General features: G+C 46.7%; 2 protein-coding genes across 8 annotated transcripts in view; one reads left to right on the top strand and one right to left on the bottom strand.

Annotated features, from left to right (window-relative positions):
• Positions 1 to 4,045, top strand: part of Efr3b (EFR3 homolog B) — a 77,832-nt gene extending 73,787 nt beyond the window's left edge. For all 4 annotated transcript variants that reach the window (XM_031355488.1, XM_031355487.1, XM_031355486.1 and 1 more), the window contains exon 23: positions 15 to 4,045. In XM_031355488.1, the coding sequence (XP_031211348.1) occupies positions 15 to 120 (106 nt within the window). In that variant the 3' untranslated portion in view covers positions 121 to 4,045. The remainder of the gene's footprint in view (positions 1 to 14) is intronic.
• A 1,909-nt stretch (positions 4,046 to 5,954) lies between these two features.
• Positions 5,955 to 11,741, bottom strand: Pomc (proopiomelanocortin). Of its 4 annotated transcripts, none has more exons than XM_031355852.1 (4): positions 11,647 to 11,741; positions 9,732 to 9,842; positions 8,484 to 8,668; positions 5,955 to 6,641 (listed from the first exon to the last, which is right to left on the bottom strand). In XM_031355852.1, the coding sequence occupies exons 3-4, from the start codon at positions 8,613 to 8,615 to the stop codon at positions 6,066 to 6,068; spliced, it is 708 nt and encodes a 235-aa protein (XP_031211712.1). In that variant the 5' UTR covers positions 8,616 to 8,668; positions 9,732 to 9,842; positions 11,647 to 11,741; the 3' UTR covers positions 5,955 to 6,065. The 4 variants fall into 4 exon arrangements, with proteins under 4 accessions (XP_031211712.1, XP_031211711.1, XP_031211707.1 ...); XM_031355851.1 differs by having other exon boundaries at positions 8,484 to 8,638; XM_031355847.1 differs by lacking the exon at positions 9,732 to 9,842.
• Positions 11,742 to 16,160: the final 4,419 nt, after the last annotated feature.

Below are 16,160 nucleotides of genomic sequence, written 5' to 3'. Positions count from 1 at the left end.
CCATGCATCTCCAGGCCCCCTCCAAGCCCTTCAGGAACCATCAGCGCAGCCTACGGCCAGCCGCAGAACCACTCCATCCCTGTCTATGAGATGAAGTTTCCTGATCTGTGTGTATACTGAGTTCCAGGAGACAGAACTCCTTAGAGGACACAGAGACTGCAGGAGGACCACCTCCCTGCTCGCTCTCACCGTGTGGAAATCTAGCTGGGATAGCTAAGAACTTAGTCACCTTGGCGGACAGTGAGCAAAGGTGGAGCCTCTGGTTCTCTGTGGCCCTCCTGCCTCCTCCTCGTGAGGAGGGTTCAGCCACCTGCCCTCTGATGGCATCTCACCTGTCTTCTCTTGTATCAGCCAGGGACAGAGAATCACAAGGCTGTCTCCATTGAGAAGCAGAAGGGCTTGGGAACCCTCCACTGGGGATGTGTCTGTGAGGGAGTGTTAGCCACTCCCAAAGAAAGGAGCCTGATATCAGCATGGCTGGTCAAAGGAAGGCATAGATGGCACTCGGGGAAACTGAGGAAATCCCCCCCAACCCCACTCCCCACATAAAGAAGTGACAGTGTGAGAGCTCGGAGGTGATGTCTGCTCTCACCTCTTAAGCCTTGGGTGTCTTACCCAGCGTCCCGTTTACTCTCTAGTTGTCTACGTTTCTTTTTCTACTATTAATGAACGCTGAGCACTTACAGCCAGAACTGGGGATAGAGACACTGGAGGCAGCAAGACTAGCAGAAGAGCAACAGGCTGGGGATGGAAAGGGGCTGAGTCTCCCAGGCTGGGGTGGCAGCATCCGCAAAGCACAAGTATCGCAAGTCTGTGTCCTGGCTGTGTAGCATCTTCTCACATTCTCTGTCCACAGGAAGCCTGTAGCGGATCTTCTCTGGTTCCCTCTCTTCTGGATGTTTTCCGGGTTGTTGAGTTTGGTTCCTGATGTCTTTGTTTCCACAGCCTCTGGGATGAGAGAAAGCTGAGCAAACTAGCTGCTGGTTCTAGATGCCTGGAGAGAGGGGAGGAAGTATGAGTGCCCTGAGGCCCATCTGCATCACTTCCCTTGGAAGATGCTCCCAGCAGTAGTGAGGAGTTAAGAGAGAGGCAGCAGAGCCAGTGGTGCTTTAGAATTTGGGGAAAGAAAGATTTAACAGCTAGGATTGAAAAAATATTTTCCCTCTCTGGGCAAAGTCTGAGACACTGGCAACAATTGGCCTTGCTTGCAGCCTGGGCAGAGGTGGTAGGACTCACTTTGGCTTCCATTGTCCCTGTGTGCCACCTCCCTGTCCCTATGTGACTCGTGTGTGCAGGGAGCAGCTGACCCAGGACTGGGTGGGTGCAGAAGAGGCCACTTGTTGTCCTCTTGGTTTAACCCTTTCCTGATGCCCCTCTTGGTGTCTCTGTGCCTCCCAGAGTGCCTAGCAGTGGGAGTACTCCGTGGTCCAGGGTAGTCCTCTGTTTCCTTTTCAGACCTCCCATACGTTTCCTGAGCTGTTTTTCTCTCAGAACCAACATTGCTCCAGAGATTTTGCTTCTTAGAAAGGGGGAGTGGTTCTGTTGACCTGCAGGAATCATTTCTAGGGTATGGTTTTAAGCAGTGTGGCCTGGGGTCATAAAGGAGCCATTTCTGCTAAGGAGAAGTTAGGCTTCTCAGGACCCTGCATGATGACAGCCTGCTCACTAGGACAGGTGGGAACATTGCCCAGAATTAGGAGAACTAGAGCACACGTACTTTCCATTGCATAAGTGGTAAGTATGCCAGATGGGCCCTCCTGACCCTCTCCCCAGAGTTCCCCATTTGTGATGCAACTCTTTGCCGTGGTCCCTGCCCTGAGCTACAGGCTCATGGCTCCAGCATGGCCTGCATGATCTCAGGTCCCTGAGGAAAACACCCCAACACCACCCACATGGCTTTGGAGCTGTGTGGCTACTGCTCAACCCAGCTTTATAAGCATGGCCTTAGGTTTCTCCTCAATATCTCTTTACTAAGAAGGCAACTTTAAGCACAAAGGCAAGTAACCTGTTAGAAACTAAGAAAATCTAAGCCTTGGGCTAAAAAAAACCGTCTTCCTTCACTTGCCGGCCACATATTTATCCCATGCTTGGCTTGAATAAGAGTCCATTCTTTATTGTTCCCAACTGACATGGTTGTCCACCCCTGAGGTATCCTAACCTAGCTGTGGATTGGGAGAGACACTTCCTTGGAGTCTTTTGAAAGTCAGTACCAGACCCAGATGCCTCCAGGCCTACTGAGGTCTGTCTGTCTCTCAGCCTGCCCTTGGAAGCAGAAGAAAAGGCCTAGAGTTCAAGTCTGCAGACGCAATGGTAGCTCAGTCTCCTTCTCTGTCTTTTTCTTTGTACCATGGCTGTGTAGTAGGGACATGCTGTTTTTAGAGAGCTGGCCACTTGTGTGCCCTCTTCTTGGTAGAACAGGTTTACATTTACATTCAGTAGGATACTGGGTTGCCCGTTGACAGGAAATGGAATCTGATCTTGGCTAAGTATGCCTCAGAGTCAGAAAGTCTAGATGGTGATCACAGGAGGATCTATCCCTCCGTAACAAGGCTGGGAAGAGAAGCAGGAGCATGGGGGTGGGAGCTAGGGGAGGAGCCCAGCACCCATTCTTGCCTTTCTAGCCCCTGGTGTCTGATCCTTCTGTCCCAAGCCTTGTTCTGTTCTCTTTCCCTGTTGTAAATCAGAATCAAAAGGAGCCAACAAACCTGTTGAGGCCAACCAGTCCCCACCCCACCCCCACGATCAAAGCACCCAGGTCTCTGGCTTCATAGGCAAGGGCCAGGGCTAGAGGGTGGCATCCTGCAGACAGAATCTAGTAGGCATGAATATGTTGCGGTTTAGAAGTTAACGTGGTGGTTGGTCATAAAAAGTGTACAAAGTGAATTAAAAGAAAATACCTGATCCAGAAGCAGCAGCTGTTTCCCCTGTTTCTTGTTTTCTCTTTACTCCAACAACTAAAATAAAGGGTTTCATGTCTCCTAAATGGCCTCATCAGAAAACCTAGACATGTCCCCTGTCTGGCTCCCACCTTCACACAAAGCCGGAGAACATGGGCCTGGGACCAAGGCTCCTGGTCAGAGCAGCCATATCCCGTATGCTGCCTGTGCACAAGGCTGTTTCTGGTCCACACGATGCAGTTCAGCTAGAGTGGGATTTGGAAAAGCCCTAACCCCCCGACTCCTTGAGGATCCCTGGGTCGTGGTGCCTTCCAGTTGTCCTTTTGCAGTCATAGGCCTACCAGCCTGCTCCAGAGAAAGCTGCTAAGCCCTGTGTTTGGGGCCTGGGAGAAAGGCAAGGCCTGAGCTATGGCTCTGAACTTTGTGTTTAAAAGCAGATTTGGAGGTCGGGGAGGGGCATATCAGGCGGGCTGAATCTGCTTTCTTTGACTTTCTCTGGCAAGCAGATTGCACCAAAGCAAGAATCCTGTCCTCTGCATCTGGGGGTAAAGTTTAGGGAAAAGAGTCTGATTTCTATGATCCTATAACCCAAGCTGGGTCTGGTCTAAAGACTACAGAGGGGAATCATGGGCTGCCCTGTTCTTGGTTCTGGGTACCCGGAGAGTGATGAGGAAAATCACAGGTGGCAGGAAAGACACCCTGGCTCTGTTGACTGTCCTTTGGCACCAGCCTGGCTCCTTCAGGGAGCACCCGAATCTCCAGAGCCCAGCACTTGCCCTGTTTGAACTCTTAATGACCGGGGTCTGGCACATGGAGTATAAAAGTGCACACCCATAGATGCTGTAGCCCATCTATCTCAGTGTGTCTGAGGTTTTTTAGACCTTCATGACCTGGCTGAGTGTGTGTATGTGTCTATGTCTGTGCATGTGTGTAATGCAGTTTATAGTTGCCAATGTTGTGTATATAATAGCTAACATATTTATATGTGAGTACAGAATTGGCATCTGTGACAGTTTTCTGTATTTTAAACTTGTTGAATCAAATTAGTTTTCCTTCCAGGGGAGGTGGGGGGAGTATTCTAAAGTCATTCTTTAGAACTATTAGTCGTGGTTGATGCCCTTTTCAAATAAATGTTAATGTTGTCACCATATGGCTGTCTATTTGAATTCTTAAAAGAAAATAGCTTTTTTTTTTTTTTTTGATAAAAACAGAATCTGAAAAATATCAACAGTGTACCATTGGGATTTATCCGCCCACACTGACCCTGGCTTTACATCTGGCTCTAATGAAGGAGGGAGGGGAGGATGTTACAGATTTGGAAACCTGAAGGGAGGATTCCCAGCAAGGGAGCATCCTCAGGAGGGCCAGGCCATTCCTCATTCCAGCTCATTCCCCATGACTCACAGTAGTGAGAACGTAATCAGGTTTTCTGACTCCCCTTCACACCAGGACTTCCAGGGCTCACCATGTCCTTGTGAACTCCTACCAGATATAAAGACTTATGAACAAATACACAAATACCAGGCTTGGATATGTGTGACCCACTGGTGTCTAATCAAAGTGATGGGTATGTGTGCATCCTCTGTAAACGTGGCTGCAGAAGTATGACCCCAGCATTGCGGAGACACCACAAGGAAACAGAAGCAACACAACACAAGCCTGTAGAGCTTAGAGTTTCTCTTAGATGAGGGGACAAACCAGACACACAGCACATCACTTGCCATCCTGGCCAGACAGCATGCCTTCCAGCACAGAGGGAGCAGACTCCAGGAGCCCTGAAAACAAACAGGGCCACTAGACAAGAGTGTGACTGGCCTAATCGAGGTCTTGAACCTAGGCTTGCATTGAAAAGGGAAAGATTCTGAAGGTAGGTGAAGGTGGCATTGGGGATGGTGGCCAGGCATGATGAACTGAAGAGCAACAGTGAAACCTACAGACATGAAGCAGGACCTTAATCCTGGAACACATGAGCTAAAAGTTTGGTAGGAGGATGGACATGAGTGACATGTTCATCTCTATACATACATGTAGAGTTGCACATATACTTTTTCTATACACATTCCCGCTCTATATAATTTGTCCCAAAAGCTTGCAATTGATGAGAAATTGTGATGTAGGGAACACTGTTGGCTGGTGGGCCAAAGACCATGGGACCAGCAAGCTCTTTTTAAATATATGCACTAATGTGAGTAATTCGCATGGGCAGGAAAGCTCCTGGAGGCAGGCTGGTTAAGGCACTAGAATAATGGCCATCTGCAGGGAGAACTGGGAATGAAGGGCTAAAATTGGACATCACAGAGAGAGGGCTGGGAAGACCCAGCAAGGTGGGAAACCAGTGCCCTCAAGGCTTGGGCCTACGGGATGGTGCATCTATCTCCATGGTACGGTACATAAAGAAGACGGTGAGACTATGTATCTTGAGAGTTATGTGAATAACCAAATCGCAACTGCTACCAACTCTCAGTTCTCACATTTTCCTAATAAAATAATGGAATCACTATTTTCCTTTTATCCTCCCCAGAGCCCTTATGCCAAGAATGAAGAGACAACTAAATCCTGGGAGGGTTGAGGACCTGCCTGAGGTCTCAACATAGCACAAGTGTCCCTGCATCCCTGGAACTTCTTGAATGACATCCCAGAGACATTCCCAGTGGGGAACAGGCCTTGATAGTGTCACCTGGCTTCGGGTCCCTAAGGTCAGTCACTCTTGTAGGACTTGGCTTTGGGGCCAGGCTCAAGCTAAGCAGCCATCCTAGAAGCAGAGAACCACCCTGAGCCATCCAGACTATCTAGCCCCCCACTAACAGCCCTTCATTCCCAGTCCTCCCTGCAGACGTCCACTATTCTAGTGCCTTAACCAGCCTGCCTCCAGTAGCTTTCCTGCCCATGTGAATTACTTAACATTACTATCTAGTCCCCCACCAAGAGTATTTGCTCTGGCAAAGAGGTTGAGAAATGTTTTCTTTACATACTACCATCTGGTCGCACGATCGTGTAATTGGACAGTTGTGTGTTTTGTCTTTATTCACGTAGTCTATATTGAAGACCAGAGCCGGCTGTGAAATCTGAAAGGTTTTATTTCCTAACTACAGGTAACTCTAAGAGGCTAGAGGTCAGTAGCTCGCCCATGCAGGGAGGGGGCCTTGGAGTGAGAAAACCCCTGCACCCTCACTGGCCCTTCTTATGCGCGTTCTTGATGATGGCGTTCTTGAAAAGCGTCACCAGGGGCGTCTGGCTCTTCTCGGAGGTCATGAAGCCACCGTAACGCTTGTCCTTGGGCGGGTTGCCCCAGCGGAAGTGCTCCACCCGGTAGGGCCCGTTGTCCTTCTCGGTGTCCGTCTCCAGGACATGCTCCAAGCCATCGGGCTGCTCGCCTTCCAGCTCCCTCTTGAACTCCAAGGGAAAGGCCTCTGCCGACTCGTTCTCGGCAACGTTGGGGTACACCTTCACCGGGCGCCGCTTCTTGCCCACCGGCTTGCCCCAGCGGAAGTGCTCCATGGAGTAGGAGCGCTTGCCCTCGCGTGGACTCGGCTCTGGACCGCCATCTCCGGCCGCCGCCTCTTCCTCCGCTCGCCTCTGAGCCGCGCCACCGGCACCACTGCTGTTCCTCGGGCCGAAGCGGTCCCAGCGGAAGTGACCCATGACGTACTTCCGGGGGTTTTCAGTCAAGGGCTGTTCATCCCCGTTGCCTGGAAACACGGGCGTCTCCGCCGAGAGGTCGAGTTTGCAAGCCCGGATGCAAGCCTGTAGGGAGGTCAGGCGCGTGAGCCAAGCCAGGCCCTGTGGCCACCACCCCTGCACCCTAGTTCGCGTTACAGTTTGGGCCTCAAGGCCATCACACCTAGCAATGTGGACTCCCGAGGTCCCACCAACACCCTGCACCAGCTGCTATCGCCCATGCATGATTCTGCCTAGATGGCAGTAAGCGTCCCAATCTACTTGCTTATTTGTCTTTCTTAACTCTTACTAGCAAGGCCTTGCTATGATATGCACCAAAAAGGGGTGTTGTCAATGGGGTCAAAGTGTAGTTCTTTTTAAGTCCAGGAGGGGCATGGATCTGGAATTTGGGAAAGAATATTCCTGGTAATAGGTTTCTGGCTTCTGGGGGCCTGGACTTTAACAACGATTCAATCTTACACCAGTAATCTACAAAATTTTGTGCCTACTCCAACCCTCTACTCCTAGGTCTCTTGTCTCAAGACTTTCCTGCACCCAGTAGGTCTTTTACTGTGTGCGTTGATCTTGTATAATCTCAATCAGAATTTTGAGGCAAACTGGTTCTTTCCCTGCCACCTCATTCTAACTGGAAGGAAGGGTGAAAGGCATGAGATAAATCCACCTCGAATGGTCTGCTGGTGTGTCTTCACCTAGAAGACTCACAACTGCGGTTGTGGTTATTTTCACATAAGCTGTGTCCTTAAGTTTTTTTTAGATCCTTGGAAATTTCAGAGGAGAAAATAGAAGGATCCCAGCCACTCTTCAGTTGAAGGTTTTCTACACTAGAGATTCGGAATTATAATGCTACAGAATGTTAACAGTAGATGATAAAAGCAAAATTATTTAAAAGTAATGTAAAAGAAACCGGGAGCTCTAAAAGAGAAGAAAGTTCTAGTTAAGGTTCCCCAGCTCAGTGGTGCAGAAGTATGAGGTGTCAGAGGAATAGAACCCATGGACTCTGACCTTGTTTACCCCCCCGACCCTGACTCCAACCCCTTTCCTGGTGAGATCTCAGGAGAGGCTATGCAAATCAGCAGCCTTGATTTTTCTTAACTGGATCTCCCAGAGTCCCTTGGGCCTTCTGAGTCTAAAACACACTGTATATGAACCTTGCTCTTATGTCTTGAAGACGTCTCTTTCATCACCTAGCCTCAAATGCCCATTGATAAAACAAACAGGCTGTAGTAGCACACACTAACAGGCATCCAACACTTGTGTGTACATGTGCATGCACATGGTGACCTGAAAGGGGTCCCAGCCTGCCCCAGAGAGCTTTTGCATGCTTCTGCAGGGAGGACTGGAAAGGAACTTGGCTGGAATCCTGCCTTCTAGAAGCAGCATGAGATATTTGGCACCAGTTTGAAAAAAAAAAAAGGGGTACTTTGGTCTTTTCTTCTCCCTCTGGAGATGTTGTATGGAAATACCTGAGACTTGTATTACTAAACTGGCTTTGTAACTGAGAGAAAATAAAGAGGGAAGAAATACGAAGTGATCTAGTAGACTTTCACATTTTAAAGGGAGATTGATTTGGGAGCTAAAGGGTTGAATTATAGGATCAACTAAGGGAGCAATCGTGGCTAATATAGGATTGTTCAAACTGAGTATATGGTGAGGAGTCCTCACGGAAAACAGAGTGAAAATAATCGAGTAGAAGTTATGAACCAGCCCGTTTTCTCTGAAGCCACCCCCTTCTCACCTTTGCCTAATTCCAACCTTATGGTAAAAGTTCTATTGCTGCTCCGGGTCACACTAATTAACGGAGATGAATTTCCCTGGCACCCGCTCCCACACAGCCCTCTTCCCTTTGCTCTTTACTAACCCCGGTGCCATCTTCCACCCAAACCAAGGTGGTGTCTGTGGCCCACATACCAGCAGGTTGCTTTCCGTGGTGAGGTCCTGACACTGACTGCTCTCCAGGCACCAGCTCCACACGTCTATGGAGGTCTGAAGCAGGAGAGCCAGCAGCAGGGCCCCTGAGCGACTGTAGCCGAATCTCGGCATCTTCCAGGTGGCAGGCCGAGGCTCTGCAGAGGCAAACAAAATTGGAGGGACCCCTGCAAGGAGCAGAACAATGTTGGCCAGTCACCAGGAAGGACGTTGAGCCAACACTAACAGCTCTCACCTTTCCAGTCCAAGGCTTTCTGAGGACAGGAGCAGGGCTCGGAAAATGGAAGATGTGTGTGTGGGTGTCACAGGAGGGATTGGGGTAGAGAGCTCAACACAAGCTATGGGTAGTTTCTCTTTTTCCTGTTAAAATCAGACCCTTAAAAAATTAGAGGTGAGGCTATTTGTGATATTACTTGGCCCAACCCCTCATTTGGGAGGTGGGAAAGCTGATGCCCCCAAAAGATCATTTCTTTTGTGTTCATGATGAAGTAAAATTAAGTTTTTCTGCATTCCCAGACAGCTTCTAAGTTCACTGCCTAGAGAAAGCTATAGTTCAACACTCTGTATCCAAAGGAGAGGAGTAACTAAGATAAAAGATAGGAAAGTCCCGCTTTGGTTCCTCTCACCTAACATTTGATCATTTCCCATGAGTGGTAGGTTTGCATACAGGCAAATAAAACCAGTCCACTTAGTCAAAGTTTGATATTCTATACACAAATTGCCTGGTAACTGTCATTTCCTAGACCTTAGTAAATTTAGGAAGATTTCTCTCTAAAGCAGATTCCACTTCCCTTAAAATTATCCTGTTTTCTAAACATACACACCACATATCATAAGTCTTGTAATCTGAAATACGTTGACCTTGAAGAGGATGTCAATATTGAGGACAGAGAGATGGGCAGAAGACTGGAAAGGAAGCTGCCTCTACAATGAAGAACCACTAAGATACTGTCAAGGAATGCAAAGCACCTCTGGGCAGATGTGGAGGTCAAGAGACCAATAGGCAGAAGAGAGAGAGCAACCTTGGTCCCCTGGTATCCAGCTCTTCCCTAGCATACCTGTTCCTCCTCGCCCAAGGATCCCCAAAGCCACCCTACTCTGTAATCAGTTCCCCACCAACTCTACACTCATTCTGGATTTCAGATTACCATTCGTTAGGAAGACAGTTAATTAGATTAGAAAAGTTAGTTCATAGTAAGATGTAAATATCCAGGCAGTGGTAGCTCATACCTTTAATCCCAGTACCCAGGAAACAGAAGCAGGAGGATCTCTAAGTTCGAGGCCAGCCTGGTCTACAGAGAAAATTCCAGAACAGCTAGGGTTACACAGAAATACCCTGACCTGAAAAAAAATAAAGTAAAATTTAAGAATTTTGTAAAAATGTAAATGACTTAAGTGTCTGTTACCCCTGATGAACATTTGCATTTTAAAATGACTATGGCAGAAAATAAATCTCTCATTTGGAGAGACAGGAGGCAAGTCTTTATTTTTGAAAAGGAGGATTTGAAAGTGAAAGTCTTCCTTCAAGAATCTCTCTCCTCTCTCTGCTCCACCCCTACACCATTCTTCATAGCTGGTTTTTCCTGAAAGCTCTGAGTGTCTTTTTCAAAACAACCATTAGTAGGCGCTAGCTGTCATTGAACTATGTGGCCAGCATCTCAGCCCAGAAGCAACCTTGTTCAATGTTGCTGGGGCTCAGGTTCAGACCGGCAGCAAATTAGCTCAAATGCTGAGATCACAAAGTACCCTCAGATAGGAAGGCATAAAAAATGGTAAATAAGATGAAAACATATTAGTAAAGAAAAATAAGATCATGCAAGTCCTCTCAACTAAGTTTCCATTGTCCTGAAAGCTGGGTGACCGTGGAATAAGGTTTAACTCTGAAGGGGCTGCAGTCAAGATTTCAGGCCTTCAAAATCATGTCCTCTCTTCCTAGCCCACCTGCTGTGTGCTGAAATTCTCATAACCCACTCCCGGAGCTTTTTATTTGTATTTCTCCCGTTTCTTACAATGAAACAAATGCCTTATTTGTGTGTTTTTCTTTTTAAACAGAAGTATTGGAAGAAATGTCAAATTATGTGCTTTTCATAGGTAGGAGAGTGTCAGGTTCCAGTCATTAACAACTCTGGAAGACAGAAGGTTGCAATTTATTCATTCTGACAGAATTGTACTTATTAGGGCCCCAGAAAATTCTCTGAATGCAGCCTTATATTTTCAGCTCTCAAGGTGACAGCAACAAGCTGTCTATAAATCTGAGCGGCATAGAGATGCGGCTTCATCCATACACAGTGCATATGCTTCAACTTCTATAATACCCGAAGGAAACAATGTGCACATTCTTTATAAACTGACAAACTCCTTTTCATTTTACTCGACTCCTTCCAGCCATTCGTGAAAGCTTCCCCTGATTTATACATGGAAAACCTAGAGGAGTCTTTCTCTCCATTTTGGCTAAGTATGGGTCCTTACAAATTGCCGCACCGCTCCCACAGTTTTATAAAGGCTTCCGAAACTAGACGGAGTGGTTCAGAACCTTGGACAGCTCCCTCTCCACCCCCTGTTTTAATCTGAGCTGGATCTGGGAGAGAAGAGCCTACTTACCGTCCGTCCATTCCTATAACCCACATATTTATCGCAATGCAACCACCTCAGGTCTGCTAAGATGCGCAGAGAAACGAGGGTTTTGATGTCTACAGCAACAACAAATTAACTCCACTCTTAGGAGTTTATTGTGACTCGTCCTTCTCTCCCGCTATCTTTCCAATGTGTTTAATATATATGATCTCTTGCCTTAAAGAAGATATACAAGTTCAAACAATCGGGAGGAGAAACCTAAAGGGAACTCTCCCAAGATCTCCCCAGGAGTCTAAGACAATCCTAAATCTCCCAGTGCTTCATTCCTTCATGCGGACCCTGGGACCAACCCCTCCCCCGACGGCGGCGATCTTTGGAATCGCCAAACCACCTGCTCTCTGGAAAAGTCCCAGTCTGTCAACCCATCTTTCGGGCTCAGCTCTCTCCGGTCTCAGAAAGTTAGCGAAGAGGTCAGGTCCGCTACAAGCCAGAACGCCAGTCAGCTGAGGATCCCAAGGTCCGGGGACAGAGCTCAGTTTAGGAGAGCTGTCTGGAGCTGGGACACCCTTACCTGTCACGGAAAGGCAGCTCTCTGGGGACAAAGATGCTCAGTGGCCTCTTAGTCACTGCTCTTAGCCTCTTTTCTCCTCCGTTGCCTCCCGTTTGGTACCTGTCGCTCTTCTCTCTTCTTTTATACTTGCAGGGTTGGGTGGGTGAGCCTTGGACGTGACCTTCCTGGCAGCGCTTCTGCAGCGCGCAACAAGCGAATCCCCGGCCACGCGAAGGGGGGCAGCGGGCCGCGGGAGGGGGGCTTCCCGGTCCGGGCTGAGCGCATCTGCCTGGAAAGGGCGGAGGCTGGCGTTAGCACAGACCCGCTGAAGCGCACACCTGGCGTTGGTGGTCAGGAAGAACTTAATTAAGGATGGTGTTGGATCTCCACTTAGGACTGGACAGAGGCTTAGCATCCTGGTGCGAGGCAGGCCTAGTTCTGAGGTCTTGCAGGTCAGAGTAGAATTACCTATGTGCGTCCATCTGCCTTCCTGGCATTTGGAGGTAAATATCACTAATGAGGGGGTCTGTTATGTCACAGATTTCCCCAATGATGGGAAAGCGTGATGTCTTGTGAAATCAAAATCTCTGTTCGGTTTTGAGAAAGGAGACAACCGAGTCTATCAAGAGTCACGGCCGCCCAAGTCAGGCAACCTTTTAGAGTGGGGTGTGTGCAATTGAGTTGTATAGCCTGCCTCCAACCCCAAAACTTATTCCAAGACAGGTGCCCTTTGTGCCCAAACTCCAAGGGAAAGGTCCTGCCAGCCTCAGACTATTAACCAGGAAGTGCAGCGCTCTGTGGTGGGCAATGGAAGTGGAAGCTATTCCGAGGGCTGAGCTGGCAGAATGCTCTGGGGATTGTCTGACAGCCTTCACCATGTGGCCAGGCCCTGGCATTCTAGCTTGACTGTAAACTCACAGGCCAAAACAGAAGAAAGAACAGCCCTGCGGTGGCGTCTACCTGGGCCTGCAAAAAGGGCAAACCTTTAAAGAGAGCTGTGGCTGGCAGGCCTGGATCAGACCAGTCAGGGGTGCCTGTCTAATCTACCAGCTGGAGGAACTTCACTCCCCAGTTAGACGTTGTTTCTTTGTCTGTTTGCTTTGTTTTGTTTGGGGTACTCCAGGGCCCCCTCGGGATTTCAGCTTTTTTGATTGGCAGCATCAACTTTGCATCCAAAAATCTTTCCTTTTGTTCCACGAGAAAACACAACAAGCTCCCTAACAGTAAGCAAGGAGTGTGTCACCTGGCCGTGGCTTCCTTCCAGGGTGCTTACCCGCTGTCCATCTTGTCTCCTGGATGTCACATACCCCCAACATTCATACTTCATGAACACTACTTTCTGCCTCGACTTCCCTGAGTGTTCCCAAAAGCTAAGCACCCTCTGTCCCTCCAGTGAGGTAACTCTCTATCATCACTCGGTTCCTATTAAGCCCCCTTTGGCTATTATTCCTACCAGGAGCCTGAGAAATGATCTCTGTTCTGCAGGGAACCCCATTCCTGTCTCATCTGTATAGGTAGCTTATACTTGAACTAATTGACTTCTGTCTCTCACCAACACCAGGCTTGTCAGCTCTCTAATCATGATGATTTTGTCTTGTTTTCCTTTGCTTTATTGTTGTGACTTTAGGGTGCTGCTTGCTACTGGTGGCATCAAAATCAATCCAAGGTAAGTTTGGGTTAGCCTATCATCTGGGCTCCTAATCATATACAGAACTTGCTTTGGCCAATATGAACTAAAAATGTTTAAAAAGTTGTTAAACCACACTAGGAGGTTGGGCTATATAGGATGTAAAGGGGAGAGGGCAGGAGACAAGGGTGGCTGGCCCATGGCCAAAATCAGTAAACAAGAAAAGAAAACCAGGACCTAGATAGCTCAGTGGTTAAGTTCTTCCAGAGGACCTGGGTTCAGTTCTCAACATGACATGGCAGCTCATGACTGTCTGTAAATTCCGGCTCCAAAGGATTCATCACTCTCATACATTCACACATGTAGGCAAAACACCCATGGACATAAAATAAAAAATAAATATTAAAAAAAAATTTTTTTAAAGAGAAAAGAAAACCAGATCAGAACCAGGGTCAAAGGCCACGGGAGATCCTGTCACCACACAGTCATTGAATATGCATGTCACCAGGAAAAAGTCTCCATTTTCTTTGCATCTTAACATCGATAGTTCCTTTTGATAGCCTGGAGCAGGTGCCTCTGAAGGTCTCAAACAATATAAGTTCCCCCATTTAGTGTAACACTGTAATGAATTCTTAGCACATGGTTGATTGTTTTCCCAATGCTTAACATACTGTGCTTTCAAAGAGACCCAATTTAGTGATGATGAGTGTCTCTTATATGGCTAGCATTTTTTCTTTTTTTCTTTTTTTTTAAGATTTATTTTTTATTATATCTAAGTACACTGTAGCTGTCTTCAGACACACCAGAAGAGGGCATCAGATCTCATTATGGATGGTTGTGAGCCACCATGTGGTTGCTGGGATTTTAACTCAGGACCTTCGGAAGAGCAGTCAGTGCTCTTAACCACTGAGCAATCTTTCCAGCTCATGGCTAGCATTTTAATTAAGACTTTTTATATCAAGCTAGCACATGCCTTTAATCCCAGCACTTGGGAGGCAGAGGCAGGTGGATCTCTGAGTTCAAGGCCAGCCTGGTCTACAGAGTGAGTTTCAGGACAGCCAGGGCTATACAGGGAAACCCTGTCTCAAAAAACTTTTACATCTACTTTCATGAGTGTGACCTCTAATTTTCCTTTTTTTTTTTTTCTTTGTTGTTGTTCTTGTCAAATTTGGTGTCAAAATTGCACTGTTCTCACAAGACAAATTTAAAACTCTCTTTGTTTTAACTCAGCCAAGGGCAGTGCTGTGATGTCTTCCTTGAAGGTTAGAAGCGAGACATTCAGGATGCCCTCCAGGCTTTTAAGACATCTGCTTTGTTTGTTGAACAGTTTTTTTGGGGGGGGAGTGGGGTGAGGTGAGGGGGAGGTGTTTGCGACAGAGTTCCTCTGTATAGCCCTGGTTGTCCTGAAACTCATTCTGTAAAGCAAGCTGACCTTGAACTCACAGAGATCTGCTTGCCTCTGACTCCCAACTGCTAGGATTAAAGGTGCTTGCCACCACCACCTGGCTCGCTGAACAGTTTTTATTTACAGATTCAATTGCTTAATTACTACTATTCCTATTGTCTATTTCTTCTTTTTTTTGTCTTTTTTTTATTAGATATTTTCTTTATTTACATTTCAAATGCTATCCTCTTTCCTGGTTTCCCCTCCAAAAATCCCCATCCTCTCCTTCCTCCCCCTGCTCACCAACCCACCCACTCCTGCTTCCTGTTCCTGGCATTCCCTTACACTGGGGCATTGAGCCTTCATAGGACCAAGGGCCTCTCCTCCTTATCTATTTCTTCTTGTGTCAATTTGAATAAGATGTGATTTTTCAGGGATTTATCCACTTCACAAAAATTCTTTAAGTTTTTGGCTTAAAATGGCATATTATAGCTTTCTTTTCTGTTCTATTTGCTTGTTTGGGGGCCTTTTGGGTTTTGTGGAACTAGGGGTTGAACCCAGGACTTCACACATTTGAGGTAATCACTGACTATACCCTAGTCTAAATATCGCTTCTTTCCATGTCCTTAGCATCTGTAGACTCTGGTTATGCACCTCTATCTTGTCTGATATTAGTAATCTATATCTTCTTTCTCTTAGATGTTTATCAATTTTATAAGTTTTTTTTACAATAGTCATCTTTGGAATTGTTAATTCTCTCTATTGTGTGTTGTTCAGAAGTATTTTGAAATTTCTACTAATTATTACCTTCTACATTCTACATGCTTAGTTAGCTATCCTTCCTCTACTCGTTGGATAGTAAGCAATTGCTTTTCCTTACATCATTGACATTCAACCTCTATTGGTTTTTGTATGTGTAGATATGACTATAAATGTTTTTCCAAGAGTGGTTTTTATTGCATCTTTCAATTCTTAGTATGTAATTTTTTAAATTACCATTTAGTTCAAAATATCTTATTTTCAGCTAGGCAGTGGTGATGTGTGCCTTTAATCCCAGCACTCAGAAGCAGAGGCAGGTATATCTCTAACAGTTTAAGGCCAGCCTGGTCTACAGAGTGAGTTCCAGGACAGATAGGGCTACACAGAGAAACCCTGTCTCAAAATAAATATTTTATTTTCATCTGTTCTATGGCCTATGGATTGTTGGGAAATGTTCTGGTTATCTTCCAAGCCTTGGGGATTCTCTGGTTGTTTTGAAACTGTTTTTTAGCTTAATTTCCCTGTAGTCAGAGAATATGTTTTCTTCGATTTCAGTCCTGAGCAAATGCTTATGACTTAATGGGTGAACATATAGCCCATTTTGAGCAGTATTTCATGTGTGTTCCAAAAAGAATACATCCCGTGGTTGCTCAGATACTCAATACTCTATTATCTGGATCTATTCTGATTATTTGACATCCTGTTAGATTATCAAGAGAAGTATGTTCCTTAAATGTCTACTTTCATAGACTTAATTTCTCCCTC

This window comes from Mastomys coucha, unplaced genomic scaffold (assembly GCF_008632895.1).
Source record: "Mastomys coucha isolate ucsf_1 unplaced genomic scaffold, UCSF_Mcou_1 pScaffold6, whole genome shotgun sequence".
Classification (NCBI taxonomy): Eukaryota; Metazoa; Chordata; class Mammalia; order Rodentia; family Muridae; genus Mastomys; species Mastomys coucha.
The sequence above is the reverse complement of the archived record's forward strand: the minus strand, read 5'-3'. Positions and strand labels throughout refer to the sequence as shown.

Coding starts and splice junctions, on each gene's coding strand:
- Pomc (XM_031355852.1), bottom strand. CDS start 8,615: ATGCCGAGATTCGGCTACAGTCGCTCAGGGGCCCTGCTGCTGGCTCTC. Junction 6,642..8,483: donor CCACGGAAAGCAACCTGCTG/GTATGTGGGCCA, acceptor ACCTCCCTACAG/GCTTGCATCCGGGCTTGCAA.